The 19,986-nt window shown below is 35.7% G+C and overlaps 1 protein-coding gene across 1 annotated transcript in view; it reads right to left on the minus strand.

The window, feature by feature from the left end:
• Positions 1–334: 334 nt before the first annotated feature.
• The window catches only part of rassf3 (Ras association domain family member 3), a 56,482-nt gene continuing 36,830 nt past the window's right edge, over positions 335–19,986 (minus strand). Inside the window, exons 3-7 of the mRNA XM_028043948.1 lie at positions 9,200–9,307; positions 7,093–7,266; positions 5,770–5,857; positions 4,088–4,203; positions 335–3,216 (exon numbers count right to left, since the gene is read on the minus strand). Of these exons, the coding sequence (XP_027899749.1) occupies positions 3,067–3,216; positions 4,088–4,203; positions 5,770–5,857; positions 7,093–7,266; positions 9,200–9,307 (636 nt within the window). The 3' untranslated portion in view covers positions 335–3,066. The remainder of the gene's footprint in view (positions 3,217–4,087; positions 4,204–5,769; positions 5,858–7,092; positions 7,267–9,199; positions 9,308–19,986) is intronic.

Consider the following 19,986-nt stretch of genomic DNA (forward strand, 5'->3'; position numbering starts at 1 on the left):
AATAGGTAGGAAACTGAGTGATAAATGGTAACCTAGCTTGGTATTGAAAAATGTTAGGGTTAAAAAAAAAAATCAGGAAATGAGGCCCAAAAAGTGCAGAGAAACAACTCAATTAAAAAGGAAATAAAGCAAATTCAACACTTAACATAAAACATGTAATTAATACCAGAACTTCACACAAAAAATATTCCAATAAAGGTTAAGATACAGCAGAGTGTGACAGTGGTTCGGATTAAACAGCAAAAATATTTATAGATTGAAAAAATTATCCTGAATTTAAAGCAACAACCAGCCTGGTTTGATGTCATAAAATTGATAACACAAAAAACATAAATAAGGCTTTAATTTTTTTTAATTCCATGCAGACCTTCACATCATTTTCAATCAAAGAATATGGAGGGACTAAAGGGGCAAAAATACCACTTTGTCTTGACAAGAAATTGCATATTAGAACCTATTTATCTTTCAAAACTAATTAGAAAAACTTAGAAAGTAATGACCAATTTATGCATTTATTTTCCCTCTAGATGTTTTAATTTTGCTAAAATAATTTATCTTGAATCCAAATTCACTCAAGTAGTTTTAACTTGTAAAAACAACCATTTCTCTGACTCACTTTTACAATTATTCAGTTACATAAAAGATTCAAATTCCGAAAGCCCCTTTTTCCTTCCATAAACTCAACCCAGTGTTTGATATAAGAATAAATCAGGGTTAATGTACCCTTTAAATAAAACTCTAAACGTTATAAATCGTTCCCTGAATTGGGAAGAGGCCACTGGTATCATTTTGCTCCTGGCAACAACACACAAATATCTTTGGTTATAACAAAAAAGACAAAAAAAACAGCAGAAAGAATAAATCTATCAGATCGGCAATGCATGTTTGACACAGATTTAAGAAAATAGTTGCGGTAAATGACCGCCAGAGGGCGTCATTGTACAGCAGTCCCTGCAGCACCATCAGCGTGACGTCATTCAGCGTCAGCAGAGAAGAAACACCAGCTATTATAAATCCTTATTGTCTTAATACTCCTTTAAAGACTGATTGTGTTTTTTAAAATAAATTCAAACAAAAATCTCCCAAAAGTGGATAATCCTTACAATTAAACATTCCAGTAAAACTTTTCGCACCTTCTTTTTCTTAGGATTTTTTTCCCCCATCCTCACTTTCTGTTTCCCTCTGGAGTATCTCGGCTCGATAAAAAGGGGTCGAAGCTGGATATTTCAACTTGACATTCAACAATCTTACGTTTTCTTCCTTGCAAACATCTCATATTTCGTTCCTACTTCCTCAAACTCACTCAGTCGACTTCCAGAATCTATTTGTGTCTCGTCGCTTTTTCCTGCACAAACTAGATTCTCTTACTATCACTGTACTGAAAAATATTTCTACTAAATCTAACTTGATAAGAATATAACATTTTCTGCTAAAATATGTTTACATTCAGTACCCCGTGCTTAGATTTAGCTGTACCAGTTTGGAGGCCCATTCCTGCCAGTGCAAAGAAATAAAATGGTGTATTTACTGTAAGTAAAGTTTAAGACTTTAAAAGGTGAAATAATAAAAATGAAACTCAATTATGTCATAATTGTGAGTAAAACTCAATATTATGACTAAAGCTCACAATTTTAACTTTATATCCTATAATTACAACGCTAAAAGTGAAGATTATAACCAACACTTAACCGTATTTCATGTCATAATTTTGTGACAGAACATCAAAAGTAGGAATCTGAAGGTTAAAATTAAGACTTAACCACTCACAATTCACACAAAGCACACAACAATATTTTGCTTTGCAAAGGCAGCAATGTGCTTCCATATATTTGCTTTATGAAGCGTCAAACAGGTTATGGAGCCCAAAATGTGCCAAAATCAATGTTATAAAAAACTGACTCAATTACTTTTTATAAGGTTTCAAATACAACCCGTAATATATTACTATTTCCAAATCTAAAACTATAAGCAGCAAGTATAACAAAACAAAAAAGTGATAATGTTCTGAGCAAAATATACTTGTATTCCATAACTTTTCAGATAATTTTGTCTAAGAAATATGCTAAAATAAATATAAAAACAATAATTTCTCCTTAAAATATTTAATAATCATTGATAGTGATGACTTATCTTAATATTACAGCTAACTAAATTATATACGAAAATTCATGTTTTTAAAAAGTGGTCAGGCTCTAACATCATGCCGAAATTCAAAGAAAAAGAAAAAAATGACGAACATAATATTGAACTAAAAAAAAATAAATGTAACCCAAAAAAAAATCAAATATTTGATATCAACATGTGGATCTTGAATTTTTGATTTTTTTAAAATAATAAAACATAAAAGCAATTCAAGACATTTAATATAAACTACTTCTTTAGGTAAAATAAATGTATAAGTTTTTGAGTTTGGCACATCTGGGACTCCATATGTTTAGTAAAAAGCTACTTTTTCTATAGAAATACTTCTCCATTTCGAGCTACATCTAGTTTACATTTCTTATTTCCTCAGAGTTTTTGTTTAATTACATGCATCTGATTGACTCATCATCTAGTAAAAGCCCTGATAAACTATTCTGTCTGCGTCAAAAAACACGTTTGTTTCTTCCTCGAAACAAAATAAAATAAGACTCGCTTTTTAAAAAAAAAAAAAAATAGGAGAACAAAGATAAAGCTTTCCCCATATAAATTAAGAAATAATATTTACAAACCTTTAAGACAAAGGCATTAAATTAAAAAAATACAGCCTCAAGTCTTTCACTAGTTAAAATAAAGTGAAAGAAACAAAAAGGAATCAAGATAAATTATGTGACAGCAGAAGAAAAAAGAACGAGGGATGGTTGAGAGGAAATAATGTGGCATGTGAATGAATCTTTGGCGAGTGAAGGAAGTCTAAAAGTTCATTTATTTTCTTATTTGTCCTTCAAGTCTTCTATCCAAACCATCCCTCCGTCCAGGTGCTGGTTCCCTCCGTACTCACAGCCGTCCCTCCACCAACACGTTCACCTCCGAGGAGATTTACAACAGAAAAACAACGTCCATTTGGTTTGATGGAGGGTAAATCCTCTACGAAGGCGATCCGACCGCCATCATGGCCTCCTGCAGTCTCTGGCGGCAGACTTCATAGCGGCGAATTATCGCCTCCTTCTGCTCCTGCTCCTCTTTGTCAAGTATCCGGAGAAAGTTTCGCAGCTCTGGGATGGAGAAGGCGTCCCACTGGAGAGGAAAATACAGAAGATTATGTTTCTACAGGAACGCTGCAAAGACTCAAAGGGTTTCAAAGTGATTTTATGTGATGGACAACAACAAAGACGTGGAGAACTGCTCAGAAAAAGGAAGGTTATGAAAATCTCAAAAGTGTAGCGTACACATTTTTTAAAGTTGACCTATAGTTCTTACTTGAACAGGTTAGGATAGGGCTATTGGTGACACAAAACATATTTATTAATTTTTTTTGCACAACATTATTCTTAGTTGATGAGATTTTACTCTGCTCAGTTCTGCCTTTTTAGGGCGTCTTGTCACTTTAAACACTAATAAGCAGTTTCTGGCCACGCCCCCCCAAACTCAAAGTTTAAATCCACACATAAAAGTTGCTGCAGAAAATCGTACATCTTTGAAAAGCAGTAGTAGAGCCTTCTGCACAACCAGCAATACAGAAAGTGGTTTCTGATAACTCTTCCAGAAGTCATTGTACAGTGCATACAAGGGGAAAACCAGCTGACCAAAAATGCTGGAACTCAGCTTGGGTTGCTAAGTAATGGGCTGAGCTTGCCTGGGGTTGCTAGGTTACGATGCAGTGACCATGGAATGCGACTTAACAATTGTGAGGTTTTTGAAATGGCTCATTTTCCAGACACCAAAAAACATAAACATTTTGCCTCCCCAAAAAAAGCTAAAATATATATATTTTAAGCGCTTGGGTTGTTTTAAGAAGCAGTTGAGAGCCAAATGGAAATATTAAAAAATCCTAACAGGTTCCCTTTAAGGTTGAAATGAAAGAAGAACATTAAAGAACACAGAGGACGACTGGGAAGAACAGGAAAAAAAGTGGGAACAGATTTGGGAAGAGTCCAGCTGGTCCCACCATAACTTCTCCGGTCTGTTGTTCTCTCAGAACGAAGCTGAGCGTGTCGAGGTCGGGTCCGGCCACAAGGCGAAGGAAAAGCGGCTTCTCAACGTCCGCCAGCTTGCACACATACACTGCAAAACACAGGGGGGTAAACGTCAACACACATCCATACAGGTGCTACGGTATAAACACACCTGGATGGGTGTGGCACTTTAACAACCACCAACTCTACAAGAAACCGGGGTCAAAGTTCAACATCCAGCCGAAATGTTAAAACCCTGAATCATTCCTATTTGCTAATTCCTAAAACAATTGGTTAATTTCTTGGAATTCAGAAGCTTAAATGTAGTGAAAAGACATTTAAAGGGTGTTTTAAAATGTGATGATGTAATTTCTTTTAAAGCTTCTGATTCACAACATCAGAGTTAATCTTAGCCACACCTCCGGATTTATTTAATGGCAGAACTTGCCTCGTCATGGGAAAACAAACAGAAATAAGCCAAGATATTAGACATCAGTTCTGGTTCAAGTGAAATTTACAGATGCCTAGAGGTGCCACACGGCAAAAACGAAAAATCTTAAAGGTATGTTTGTTTAGTGTCTTTAGTTGAAATTAGACAAAACAAGCATACAAGTAAGGTTTAAGCAACATATACGAGCTTAATTTAAGTAAAAATTCCTTAATATTGATGAAAAAGTTCTAGTTCCATCTGCAGATTATTTCCTTTATAACACTTTTTCCCATGTTGAAAGTAAAATAATCCTCCAGAGGAACTAGTGCTTTTTAAATCAGTATTAAGGCGTTCTTTACATAAAACAAGCTTTTATTTCCTTATTAAGTTACTTATAAATTAGTTTTGTCTTGTTTCAAGTATACTAAGATATTTGCACTAGAAACTAGAAAAATACTTGGTAGGATGGTGTTTTTACAGTGTATTTTGATTTGTTCAATTAAGAAAAGCTGTGTGACCCAGTTACACCGATTCTGTCAGGAGGAATGGATCAAAGTTACATAAAATTATTGAGAGATGATGGCAGAAGGAAATTCAAAAAGTTTAACTCAATTCATAGTATAAAAATGGTCCTAAAATAGAAATTTAGCTTGATTTAAGACCAGACAGTGAGGAAAATATATATATTTATATTTAGGAATTAAGCAAACACTGACAACCAATCTATAAAAAATTAAGCATTTATTCCTAAAACATTCCTCCGTCTCTTGCCCACAACACAGTAAAAATGTTTACTTTCTAATTAAAAGTCCAATTGAAGCCTTTAAATTTTACATACATTTCTGTCTAGACACAGCCTTTAATTAGCAGACCCGGTTTCACTCCAGTAATTATCGTAAAACAACCGCCAAAAAGAAACTCCACGAATCCATATAAATATTCTACTGATAAATAACTTTGAAGATAAACATTTGAAAGCTCATATTGGAGATTTGTGGGTGATAAAGTGTCTTCTCAGTCTGAGCTGTTAACTAGACTCAAACAGAGGTGAAATCCTACACCGTGTGTGTGTGTAGTATTTATACACAGTGTGTGTGTATTCCTGGGTATCCCTGGTGTGTTGTCGTAGTTGGGTGAACCCTGTGGTATTCAAGACGAGGGCGAGGCCTCCACACAGTAGAGCTCAAGCATCTGATACTGCGCCTGGCATGAAATTGCATCTGCGAAACGGCGAGGAAGACTCACCCTGCTCGTCTCTACGGCAACGCTTGTACAGCGCGTACTTGGCCGGGTTGTCTGCCACCGTGAACTTGTTCAGCAGCGCCATGATCACCTGAACTCACAAAAACAAAAAGTTACTCATAAACACTTTAATAAACTACAAAGATTTTACAACTTTAGGTGAAATTGTGGATTTATTTTTGGGAAACTCTTCTAAATATTTTCCATCTTAAAATGCACCAGACTCAGATTTTACTAGCTTAACATATTAAAATATATAAATATGCACAACATATTAAGTCAAGGGGGCTTAAAACAGTTACACGTCACACTTTTCAGATTTTTATTGGGTACAAAGAGTATTAAAATATTTTTTTCAATTCATAATCGTTCACTGCGTTATGTTAGAGCTGAAACAATTAATCGTGATTAATCAATTATTGACATAATCATAAATTAATTTAGTAATTGATTAATTGCTAAAAGACTCAAAAAAGTTAATTTGCTGAAATAATTGCCGCTCTGAGTGTGTTAAGTCAAAACTTTACAAAAACCATAGACATTTTGCATTTAAGATAAAAAAAAAAAAAATCCTTCATCTGTACTTTACCAAATATGTTTTACCCAAAACTCCTCAAGTTATGTAGTTTTAGCTCCACCTGGTTAAAATTCACTAAAGGAAAGATAATCTATTGCATTTCAGGCATAAAATGTTTCTTTTCTTATTTAAAAAGAGAATTTAATTATTTGTTTATTAGCCTCTTTTAGTATATTTCTAGAATTGCATAAAAGGTTCAAGAGGTTATGTAAAGAAAATTGAAGAATGTGCAAATTTTTAATCAGTTTAATCAATTAATTGTCAGCATAATCGATTATTTAAAAAATACACATTTTGCATATAAAATAAGGAAAAACCTTAGTCTGTAAATATACTTTACCAAAAACTCCTCAAGTAGTTTTAGCTTCACCTGGTTTAAATTACTATTTAAAAAATCCTTCAGATATCAAATTATTAATTGGTGAATCAGAAACTTGTCAAGTGAACAGCCCTACAGTTTATTAACGTTATTAAATTTATTCTTGAATTGTGGTTAGGAGGCCGCAAGAAATCAGTCCAGGAGCCACAAATGGCCCCCAGACCCTTTTTTGAGCACCAAGTTATCAGATCTGTCAAATTTTGTGAAGCATTTAGAGCTTTGTTGCCTTTTATTTGGACTAAAGTGAAACATAAGAGGCAACTTTCTGTTTTGTCTCTCTGACCTTGACTTCATCTCGTATGTCATCAGATCCTCATTAAACTTCCCAGGTGGCCGTGAGCTGAAAAGTGCGTCTGTGTGCGTTCCCCACCTGCTTGACCGTGTTTTCAGAGCTGATGTGGAGAGTGTTGATGACTCCTCGCGGTAGATAGAAGGCCTCTCCCATCGTGGCTCCTCCCGCTGCCCTCTGACCTCCACGCACCGTCACCGGTCGCCTCAGATCCATCATGACCTTGACGAAACCAGTGTACACACCAGTAGGGTTCTGAAAGATGGAGAGTTACGTCAGCTCAAAACTGCAGGCACGAGTCCCGGGAGTTTTCAAGATAAAAAAGGAGAGTAGAGATAAGAAATCAGGAAAAAAGAGCAAAGACAAAATAAGGTGTGGCAGCAAACTGCTCTGGTGTCAGTGAATATTTTGTCACGAGACTGAAAATAATCCGGTCCGAGTTGTTTATAAATCGCCTCAACATTTCCAGGAAGCAAGGAGCTACAAACCATGAGGATCTGCTGGTTTCCTGTCCAAATCGTTAGAAATAGGGCTGCAACTAATAATTATTCTAATAATCAATTATTATATTGTTTATTCTGACGATTAATAAGCAGAGTTAGCAGATTTTCATTTAACCTCAAGCTTTTTTTTATTATTATATAATATTAAAAATATTTTAAAATAGTCAAACAAATAACTAAATTCTTTTTTTTTTAAATAAGAAAAACATTTTATTGCCCAAATTCAATAATGTGAGATTCTTTTAGTGAAGTTATTTCTATTGGTTAAAACATATTTACAGACAAAGGTGTTAATATCTTAAATGCAAAATGTATATTTTATACAGTTTTGTCTCAATTACTGCTCTGAATATTTCAGGGGTATTTGAGTCTGTATACTCCAGTTAATGATAATCAATTGGTAAATTGGTAAATTATTATTTAAATAATCGATTAATCACTATTAATCCAATTAATCATTTCAGCCCTAGTTAGAAAAAATGCAAATCACTGCAGTTTCAGTGAAAAAAAAATCTTTAAACTTTTATAGTTTCTTATTCCATGAAGCTAAATATTTAATCTGAACTCTAAATGTTTTACTTCACAGAAGGCAGAGGCAAAAGTCCTTATAAAAGTTTAGCACCACCATTTTAGCAGTGAACACAACTTCAGACACATCTGTCAGTGCCAAGGGAAACACTGTAGGGGAGAACAATAGCAGGAATAACATCACGGTCTGATGTGAGTGTTCGGGAATGCAGGGAGCCGGAGGGAACCGGCCTTAATGCTGAAATACCAGCAACAACCTGGAACCTCGAGTGTGAACTGTTGTTACCTTCTGCACAATCCACCTGTGCTGAATCAAAAGACACCGCTGTTTAGCAGCAGAATTAAAAGTTTTCAGCACTAATTTAAGTCCTTAAAGTTTGGGATAGGTCTGTGGCCCATATACAACACGTTCATTACAAATTTTTACAGAAAATCATTCATCTCAAGATGAGATTTTGAACGGTAAAACGCTTGTCTTATCCAGCAGCCATGAAACCAACTGACCAAACATGCTTGTATTCCACTGGCGTTGCTAGGTAACTGGCTGGGCTTGGCTGGGGTTGCTAGGTAACGGCGCAATTCCCATGGAATGTGATGTTACTTTGGGAGTTTTTGAACCGGTTCATTTTCCAGACTCCCAAAAACATTAACTTGCTGCTACAATACAGCTAGGTGTTTTGTTTTTTAAATCATTTTGACTATTTTTAGAAGCAGCTGAGACCCAAATGGCAGCATAAAATCGAAATAGTTCTTATGAAAGCCTTTCTATATTTTTGGAGTGCTGGTTATTTTACATAGGCTGTTATACTCCTAAATATGCTGAGTGAACAAATTAAAGTTGTTGTATTTACATGTCTGATCTTGTGAAGCTATTGGTGTATTTAAGTATGCTATAACAGTGAAGAGTTATCAAAAATAACTGTAATTCAGTACATTATGTTTGTGTTAAAAAAAAAAGAAATTTTTTAAGTAAATTTAGAACTGTTTTTCTTTATTAGACTCATACTAAACCTCAGGTTTTGGATTGGTGCATCCCTACTATTTTTAATATACAAAGACAAAGGTCAGCTTTAACTCTCTTCACACAGGAGACTATGTTAAGATAAAGTGAAAAACATTCTTCATGTTTAGCATCATACGGTAAGGTATCTACTCACCAGAGTCATTTTAAGGTAGTCTCTGGTCAGAGAGTTGTACTGGTCAATTTTCTGCTGGATTTCCTCCCTGCTGAACTCCGTCCGTACTTCTCGTTCCTTCTCCACATCCTTCAAGAGTCGGGAAATAAAACGAAAACGTGAGCCGCCAAGTGAAGAGATATACCAAATCAATCTATTCAGACAACAATAACAAGGCCATCTAAGGTTTTGTACGGTTCAAATATTGCGCCCAACACTCAATATGAGTCATTTGAGTTTTTCTTCCATTAGAGGCAACATTGTGAGAGGCCTTTCTGCTTCAGGGTCAACCCAAGACCAAAATCTCTTAAACATCAGCCCCATGCCAGGAGACTGACTGCTAATTTTAGCACGTTCATAGGAATATGACTGGAAATAAACACAAGCCTAAAAAAGTTTTTAGTTTGATTAAAGCTCACTTCGAAACAAGACACAGATGTAGTCAGTGACTCAAAAAACACACAAAGCATAACTCCGGTCACATGTAGCAGGCGACTATGTTGTAGTCATAAATACGCAGCACTCTGACCTCAGAGGTAATTAAATGTTTTATTACATAGCCAACATGACTCCAAGGAGCTCAGATATTCATAAAAACATGTCGTAAAGTGCCGCTAAAACTTCAGCATCAATAAATCTTCATAAAAAATAAGCATATTTACTTTGGAGTGAAAATGGGGATATGACTCTTTAAAAACAATTAACTGACTGAGCGTAATGTTGTTAGAAATTGGCTGGAGTCCTTAAAATTAGGTAATCACATGCATATGGAGTTTAACTGCTTCATTTCTTTTAACCAGTAGAGGCTTTCAGGCCGGAAAATTAACAAACTCAAACGATCAAAACTCAATAAAATCATTCAAAGAGACCAACAGCATGTAAATCCCAGTGTAAACTCTTTATCTTTCTCTGGTGTATCCTGTGCTTAAATGGGCATAGTGCTGCTCCCCTCTGCATCTATTAAAAACCACACACACATTTATACACACACAGTGCAGAATCCAGTGAGCCTCCGTAGCACCCTTATATGGAAAACACACACAATGCTGCAGGAAGACCCGAGGTGCCAATGCAACAAGTGTAACGAGTCAAAAGGTTTATGGCTCTGAGAAACACCAGGAATCCCAGTCTCTCTAAAAACGTTAAAACAATTTAAACTGAGAAATCTAAAAAATACAAACTAGACTAACTTTAGTCTAGTTTGTATCATAACATATACAATTCTTCTGCGTGAAGCAATCGGAAGATATGACACTGAGCTACAAAAAGATGCAGCAGCGATTTGCTCCACAGTTAATCATTCAATAAAAAAAAAATAGAATATTAAAATAATCAAAAGATTTATGAAATTATTTTTAGTTATTGTTTCAGACCTGATCAGTAGTACAATAAAACCTTTTCCAACTTATTCATGATTGTATACATTTGCAACTGAAACCAAATATACAAATATTGCATAAAAATACACAGACAGGTCAATTTGGATAACCTAAATTATTTATAGGTCTTCAATGTTTAGGTACTATGTTTTTGGGATTATCAGGAGCATAAGTCAAAAAACAGCATAAAAGTCGCTGTGGACTATAAGTTGTAATGAAGCTATGCAAAAATGTGTGACATACTCCAGAAAATACGGTAACTTACTTTTTTTTAAACAAGCTTGTCTTATTCAAGTCTTATATTCTGCTTAAGAACTTGAAATACTAAAAAAAATTGTGGAAAACTTTTAATCTATTTTTTATGACTCAGAACCACTGAATGCTGCAATAACATTAATCAAAAACTAACAATATTTCTAAAAAGTTGAATATTTAATCAAATCTAGTCAGCATACAGCAACTCGTCGGGATTAAAGAAGGAAGACAGACATGAAGACAGCAACGCATCTGATTCCTCTGATGTCTAACAATAGAACCAGAATAAGATCAATCAGCTTTAAAGATTTCTTCATTGATTCTAAATCTGTCTGGTCAAACTGTTTATTTTTTCCCCGTCATGGTTTAATCTCAGCTCTAAGCTGTGACCGGCTCTAACGAGACAAAGCTTATCACCAGGAAGTGGCAGGTAAAGCAGATTATCTGCCTCGTGAAGAAAGGGAAAGTTCAACAAGCAGGTGAACTCAGGTCCTATGTAGTTGGACCTTCATGCCAGTTTATTATAGTGGAGGAATGAGGGCAACTTAAAGGGGATCTATTACGCAAAATTCACATTTCACATGTTTTATATTTCCATTTGAGTCTCTACTGCTTCTAAAATCAGCCCAAATGCTTTTTATAAAACGGCTAGCCGTTGTTTTGGTATTAAGCTCATGTATTTTAGGTGTCAATTATGAAATAGTTCATCTTTAAAAAGCAGAAGTGGAGCCTCCTGCACAACCAACAAAAATGCTGCAAGTGGTTACTGGATGGTAAGTCAACAACAAAATACTTGTCTTTTCCAGCAGCCATTGTACAGCCGTCAAACTGCAGTACAAACGTGCTGGAGTTTTGATGGGTTGCTAGGCAACAGTGCCTGCTGATTTGTGACGTTACATTCTGGAGGTTTTGGAGGCGCCTGATTTTTCAGGCACCAGAAAACACTCAAATTAAAAATTAATAAATTTTTTTAAGTGCTTGGGTTGTTTTCAGAAGAAAAAAGTATTTGCATGTTTTGAAATTCTCCAAATTGCAAACGCAAACCTTGTTTTACTGAAATTTCATGTGGTAGACCAACAAAATGTGCACAATAGTGAAGTAGGTAATGTGATTTTAGGCTTTTATTATTTTTTTTCTATAAGTAAATATCAACCAAAAATGTGCATGCTGATCAAAAGGCCCGGGGTAACTGGAGGAGCTGCACAAATCCTGAACTCCAAAAATGTCCTTTATGAAGGAGCAGAAAGAAGAAAGCTGCTGTTGAAAGAAACCAAGAAGTTCTGTTTGCACATTTCTACAGACGTTCTTAATCCAGTCTGGATTAACAGGTTAGAATTTCAGTTTCTATTTAAACTGGTTGGGATTTACCCTAAAAGATTAGCAGCTGTAATCAAAGTTAAAGTATCGGGTCAATACATAACTTCATAATTTTCACCATAGAAAATATTTGAAAACTTGCAATGTTTTCTTCTACGTTGCCAAGTACCAGTTGGTGTAAAACACCAAATCCCAATAAAACTCACTGAAGTCTGTGTTTGAACAAATGTAAAAAAAGCTGAACCTTTACAGTGTGGTCAGATGGAGTTAAAAGGGAACTGGAAGGATAAGAGCGACTGGATCTAAACAAACAGGAGAAGAGAAGCGCTGCAACACAATGAGGTCATAGTCCGTTTTCAGGAACAAAGCAAATCCTCCCACTCAGGCCGAAAGATCAACACTAAACCGACGGAGCAGCAGCCAAGAAACACATTATTATAATCTAGAAGGTGTCTTTTCTCTCGACTTTAACCAAACTAAAGGTTTCATCTCTAAAGATGTAGTTGCTCCCTTCAGTCATTGCATCAAGCTACTAAACATTTCAGATCAAGAGAGAGAAACTAGGTGGAGTTATAATTCACTTGTTGCACAGAGCAAAAAAAAAAAAAAGCAGAACTTTGCAACACCGAAAGCAGAACAGAAAACGAAAACCATAGTTTTGTCAGAGAGGGACAGGACTGTTTTTTCTTTCTTTAGCTTTTTATCACACACACCTGCAGCATTCCTGCCTCCGTTTACCTCTGTCACGCTCGTCTGACATCCTCCGTCTGTAAATATGTGACATCACCGCAGGAGGAGTTTGGGCTTTTCTGGGCCCAGACTAAACACACGGATTTAGCTACAATTTAGCTGAATATTGCAATATTATAATTAAACCCTTATTATTTCTGTGTAAAAACAATAAAAACAGAATGTGGGTCAGTGCTCATTTGGAAACACTTTCTGTATTCAGCAAAGTCTTAATACAGCAATTAAAAGGAGATTTCAGCACAACAAGAAGTACTTTACAGTACAAGTCTAGTTACCATGACAACAGAAGGAAACCATGGAAATCATGGAAAAGATGTTCACTTTGTGTTGCATCAAATATTTTTGTAAGTAGATTTTAACTTAAAATTCATAGTTTTGTCCTAATTTACGTTTGAATTGTGGTCTGATGGGCCGAACAAATTCAGTTTATGGGCTGCAAATGGCCCTCATGCCTCACTTTGAGAACCCTTCTTTTAAACGCTTTTCTGATCTGGAGTGAATACATTAATAAGCTCCATTATGACTTGTTTTTTATTTGTTAGTATTTATTTCTCTGCCCCTCCTGGCTTGCAGCCTGTTCCTCTGTATGTGACTTCCTGTTGAATCGAGGGGGAAGTCTACTCGAGCCACACCTTTCCTCTTGGCATTCCTGCACTAATGGGACCAAACGGCCCCGTGAAGAAGCACAACAATGTGCTTTAAAGCGCAGCTCACACCTTTCCTCTGGTGCAAATAGAAACAAGACACTTCAAATGATTTCTAAATGAACCTTCTGGGACTAATGGACTGAAAAATACTACATTTAGCTTTGATTGTGACGTTTTACACCCAAATAGTGTGTTATTCACAGGAAAATGTTATTTTTAAGATTTATCAATCTGACATAATTTTCTAACAATGAAAAATATTAAGTAGAACAGAGCATTCTACTTTTATAACAAGTAAAACCACGTTGATCCAGATTATTTTACTGAAAAGCCGACTTTGCTGCACCCAAATCCTCTATTATCTAATTTATTAAACTCGGCTAAATATAGCAAGTGTTTTGAAAGAAAGTGACCCAAATACTGTAGTTATAACAGAGTAAATTAATTCAACTGAGCCCATAAGAATGTTAAAACTGGACGCCTTCCTTTTAATACAGCAAACACGTTTTGGGTCTATGATGAATAACATCCCTTTCCAACAAAACCACAAAAAACAAACAAGTTTTAGTTTTTATTTTATTTTCCGTGAGTCCTTTTGATTCTACAATTTTGGTCCATGTGAGAAAAAAAGTTTGGTCTAGAGGCTCTCAAAGATATTATAGTAATGTTATGAATCTGAAGCATATAAATGCTTCAAACTTTTATATGTTACTGTAAGTAAATCTTCAGCGTAAGAATTATTTGTTTTAGCAGGATTTTTCTGTGACATTTGTCTGCAATGCCACAAAATCTTTTAAAACATCCCACAAAAAATTTCAGTGTGGTTCAGCTGGAGTCAACTTAGACATGATGCAGAATCGGATCTGCAGAAAGCTAATTGTAGAAGGTAGGGCTGAAATGATAAATCAAATTAATCACGATTAATCCTTTAGTGAAATAATCAACTAGTTTTGTAATTGATTAATTTTTAACTGGAGCATAGAGAATGAACAAAAGAGGCGATTTGCCAGAAAAAACACATTCAGAGCAGTAATTAAGTCAAAACTGTACTAAATAAAGCAGCCTGGTAAAGCTGCATATCTTATACATCACTGAAATGCAAGATGAATACTGAAATAATATGATGTGGGAAAAACAAACAAATTGTTTTAGCTTTGAAGGAGTTGATCTGTAAGGATTTAGATGATTAGCCTGTTCATGTGAAATCTAAACACTTACGACACTAATGAGTAATTTTACCAATGAAAACTCAGTTTAGTAAGCATCCAACAAGGCAAACCAGTCAAACTTTCTTCTGTCTAGGTCGTAAACAAAGTCGATTTTAACTTGCCTCGATCAAAAGATGTCATTTAAAAGGAAAAAAAAAAGAAAAACACAGATTTCCTAGTAGAGAAAACAGAGGTTTGTGTTTGAAGACCAGCGAGTAAAACCTGCAGACTAAACCTGCTGAACCACAAGGAATCCGGAGCCAGATTTCCTCACAGTAATGAGGACCACACCGGCATCGAGCTGCAGAACTGTCTGCACATTTCCACTGTGGTACAACACGGAGAACACAAGGTATCCAGTCTGTGTCGCAGGACTCTGTCATGAAACCGCAACAAGTGTGTTTGCAAAGGCCACCCAAAGATGGAGCTCAGTTCATTACCAAGATCAGCAGAGGGAGGAGAAGGGGAAGTAAAGACAGATGAGACAACACGAGCTGCAAAATGTGGAACAAAAAATGACACAAAAGGAGAAAAAGGCTGATGGGTTCATCCAATGCAAACCAGCAGGGAGAAAAGAACAAGAAAATCCCATAAAATTACAATGAAACGGCTCCTTCCAAGTTTTGCATTCAATAAAAACATTCCCACCACAAAACAATTTCAGTGTTTATCAAATACCATAAAAGAAAAACAAAACTGCTGAGAAGCGGTCCCATTAGCTTTCTTTACAACAAACCTTTCCATAGAAACAGATGTATACAACCACACCAGAGCTCCAGTTGATCTGCTAATTCTGAAGTCATGGCTGTTTGCAGCATATTTGTTAACTTGAATATTGTGCAACACACTCAAACATTGAGAGGTGTGTGTGAGTAAGTATTTGCTGGCGAAGATTACAAAACTTCATGGTTCAGACCTTGGAAAAAGAGTTTAAAAAGTTGTGCGGTTTCAGACAGCGAGGCAACAATAACGCAGACTGGTTGTCCTTCTTCTGGTTTATTATTTTGTTTTAGTCCATATTTCACTAAACTCTACGATTGTACAGTAAAGTGTTTGAGATTGGTTGGGGTTTTTTTAAAGAAAATCCTAAACAAATCGACTATAATTTACCTTTTAGTGAGCTGGTTAAAGTGTTTGGGCGCCATTAAAAGACTAAACACGCTCTAAACAAGGTCAAGCAATGAAAGGTGCAGCAAACAAACAGCGGCTATAATGGAGAGCACTGGCAGCAAAGTTCACAGCAGAGTGAAGCAACACAGTAACTATCAGTGTTATCTGTCATCTTGGTTACTAAATAAACCCTGAGCTGCCAGACTCCTACAGGAAGGGTTGCTTTTATGACGTGTGGTTATTTTCTGAAAACACGTCGAGTTTAGCCTGAAGGACAGTGGGAGTGTAACATTACGACACCTTCAGCTGTAATTTATCGACACCTGAGCTGTAATATTTCTGTTGCACAAGATCTGAAATGTTCTCCTGCTTTACCTCATCCATACATTTTGTTTTTTTCCCATAAATGAGAAAAGGTTGGGCTTCTGTAGCTTTAACGTTTGCGTCATTTTCACGCTGAGTGAGTCAGTCTTTATTATTGGATGCAAAATGAATAGGTAAGATAAGGCTGGATGACAAATTGATTTGGGTTTCCATAGTTCAGAGTGGCCGAGGGCGGCCATCTTGTTTGACAAGCATGTTTTACACCTTCTATTTATTTAGACTTTGAATTTATATCAACTCTGCTATATAAAATATTAGGACCTGCCTACATTTTTCTCTTTTAATTACAAGAATAAAAACTCATATTATAAGAATAAAGTTGTGAAATTAAGATTTCAGATATTACGCCTACACAAAAAGTAAAAAATTAAAATGTGGAATGTTGAGCAGAAGAAAGTCTTAAAATTACAACAACCAAAAAAAAGTAGTTTGAATGAGAAAAGAGCCTCTAGAGTCATCAAGATCTGACGTGAGTCTGTGTGGTTTTAAAAAACAGATTCAGTCGTTTTCACAATCTTTTCAAAGTTCTGTTCTGGATAAAAATTTGATGCTGATATGTTGGAAGATTAAGTATTTCTTTATCTGTAAAAGCAATACACAGTGTAACGTCACAAAATGCTCAATATTCCTCATTTAAATTTTTTGTGTCTGATTTTTTTCAAAAAATTACAACTTTATTCTGGTACTAACGCTCTACTCCCGCATTATTTTGACTTTATTCTTCTATTATTACGGCTGTACTATTAATAAAAAAAATCATAGGCAGGCCGTAATGATCTGTTGTAGAGTTGACTTGAATTCAAAGTCCAAATAAATAGAAGCTGTAAGACACGCTTGCCAAACAAGATGGCCGCCGTGGGCGCTGACATCCCTCTGAACTACGGAAACCCGAGGACTGCATTGGTGAAAAAACAAAAACTTCTTTAAGTTAATAAAATTGATTTATCATCATTCCCTACTTAGCAAATCTAGAAATGTTTTATTCAGATTTGTTGTTGTTTTTGCATGATCATCCTAAGAATGTTTACCAGATTACTTTTGCTATAGTAAGAAGTTTGGAAGCCATCCATCCATATTAAACATGTCTAGCTCTTATAGAGAGAAACTGTAATGAAATTCACATCAAACCAACTCATCAGGTTTTACAAGGTGTGCACCCAGTTCAGCTATCATCTGCTGTAGAAAAAGCTTATTTCTTATTATAATAATCTCATTTTAGCTTCTAACTAAACAAGGATCTACAGCCAGAGGTTTCACAGTCTGCAGAGGAAGTAGAGCTCAGTAAAAGAGCAGCTTTAAATTACATGATGCATCATAGTTCTGTATTTGTTGCAGGGCTGCAATGATGACAAAGGAGGGTGTGTCTGGGTGCAGTCTGATCATGAGAAGACAGGAAACAATACCTGTGAGATGTGCATGACTGTATATGGTCTCCACCTCGACTGCAGGGGAAAATCCCTTTATATATTTATAACCCTCTGACTGCCTATCATCAAATTGATCAAAACCCAGGCTGATAATCAGCCAAACAGAATGACACTGACTTCACAGCAAACACCCACAGTCTATTTTTATGACACACACAAACAATGACGGGTTATAGATACTGTCATTAAGTAGAAACCCAAAATTAGGCAAGTTTCAAATTACAAACTGGATATACAGAACGACTTTTATCGTAATAAACAGGTTGGAGGACATTTTAATACAGTGGTATATATATTTTTAAACTTACTTCACTGATGCTTTTAACTAAATAACAGTTTTGCATCACAAAGGGAAATAAAAACTGAAGTTTCTTCAAAGAGAAGTTGTAGATGGTGATGCTAAGAGCTGGAAAGATCTCCATCAGCAGCCAGTCTCGCAGCGTATCTTAAGAAGCATTTGACTGAAGACAGTTGCTATCAGCTCAACATCCAGGGACAGAGATGATATTTCACAGTAAGAGCAGTTGGGAAGCACTGCTAATCCACCTCATTTGCTTTTGCAACTACTCTTTAAATCTCTCTTTTCCAAAATAAAAAATCTATTGTATCATCACAATACAATAGAATGCAATTTATTCCACTAAAAACTGAAAAGCTTCAACTTGCATTTGTTGTTACGTCTATATTTAGAGTCACAAGCTGATTTCAGCTAAAGTAAAAAGTCAAATGAGGCTTTGGTTGCACTAAACACCTCAGCAGAACCACAGGATCACTTTCACTGCATTCCTTGCACAACGATGCACTGTACACCACAACAAAATACCTGGAGCAACACTTTGATAAAACCTTGGAGATCAAATAATGCTCAAAATATCAGGGCTGCAACTAACAATTATTTTAGTAATCAATTATTATGACGATTAATCGGATAAATTGAAACATTCTGCAGATTTTCAATTAGCTACTTAAGCTTTAATGCAAGTAAACAAAATTAAATTTGTTTTTAAAAACAAAATTGCATTTTTGTTTACAATATTCCTTTAGCGAACGCTTGATAATTTCTAGTAAAGAATGCAGCTGCAGTTAAAAGAAAATACCTCTAGCATCAACATGTGAAAAGCTCCAATTATTAATTGATTAACTTGCGAACCAATTAATAATTGGATAACAAAAGATCCTTAATAGCATATTTACTTTGCTAAATTTGAACCAGGAAAAGGTAAAACTCTGACTTGAGGAGTTCTGGGTTGAACATATTTACAGAAAAAAAAGTGTTTAATGTGTACATTGTACAACTTTGGCTTAATTATGTTATTCTTTCAGCAAATGGCGGTTTTATTTAAAGTCTATTCAATTAATCAATCAATTACTAAATTAGTTCACGATTATTTCAATAACCGATTAATCGTTTCAGCCTACAAGATATTGTGCAAAGTTGAAGAACTTCATCATGCTTAAATAAATTGTCTCTCACTTCCTGTGGATCTGTATAATTTTTCATTGTTCTACTTTCACTCTCCTCTGCACACATCAAAGCGAGCAGCAGACCACCTCAAAGACGGCTGCGCTTTGGTGATAATGGCAGCGTGGAGATCACAGTCGCTCAAACTGCTCCCAGATGAGCTCTGGGCTGCAGAGCAGGAGGAGATAGAATCGCTTACGGAGCACGGTGGCAACCCAACAGCACCTCATTCCTTTTGCTTCATGTCACATGAAGATCATTTACTTTGGGATCAGGTTCTAGTTCCAGCAATCATCTGTGTTTGGGAAATTGTCTGATTATCTGTCACGGGAAGCATCAACGTGACCTTGTACCAAGTACAAATACAACAGAAGAAGATAAGAAACGTCCCTAAAATCTCACAGAGCTGCTAAGAAGCTGAGAACAACATCACCATGGTCTTTTATTAGAGTACTCTTAAACATCTTTTTTTATGTCAGAATCAAATTTACTTCACTCTGTTTTGGCCTGTTATAGAGTCAGAATACAATATTGATTTATGTTGAGTTTTCTGCAAAAACAGGCGTTTGATTCAGAACAAAGTGAAAGACGGATTAAACCAAATGAACACCATATCTGCTCAGTCCGGTTTATTCCCCTAAACCAGGGTGTCCAAACTGTGGCTCGGGGTCCTTTTGTGGCCCTTCAGCTGATTTTGTGCAGCTACCAACTTCTGTTCAAAAATGACACAAATCTTGCCTGTCCAGCTTGCAGATGGAGACCTTTTATTTTTAATCTGGGTAAAATTGTTACTTAAAAAATGATCTTTTAATGAAAAAATGTTAAGTATG

This window comes from Xiphophorus couchianus, chromosome 17, assembly GCF_001444195.1.
Source record: "Xiphophorus couchianus chromosome 17, X_couchianus-1.0, whole genome shotgun sequence".
In the NCBI taxonomy this organism is placed as follows: Eukaryota; Metazoa; Chordata; class Actinopteri; order Cyprinodontiformes; family Poeciliidae; genus Xiphophorus; species Xiphophorus couchianus.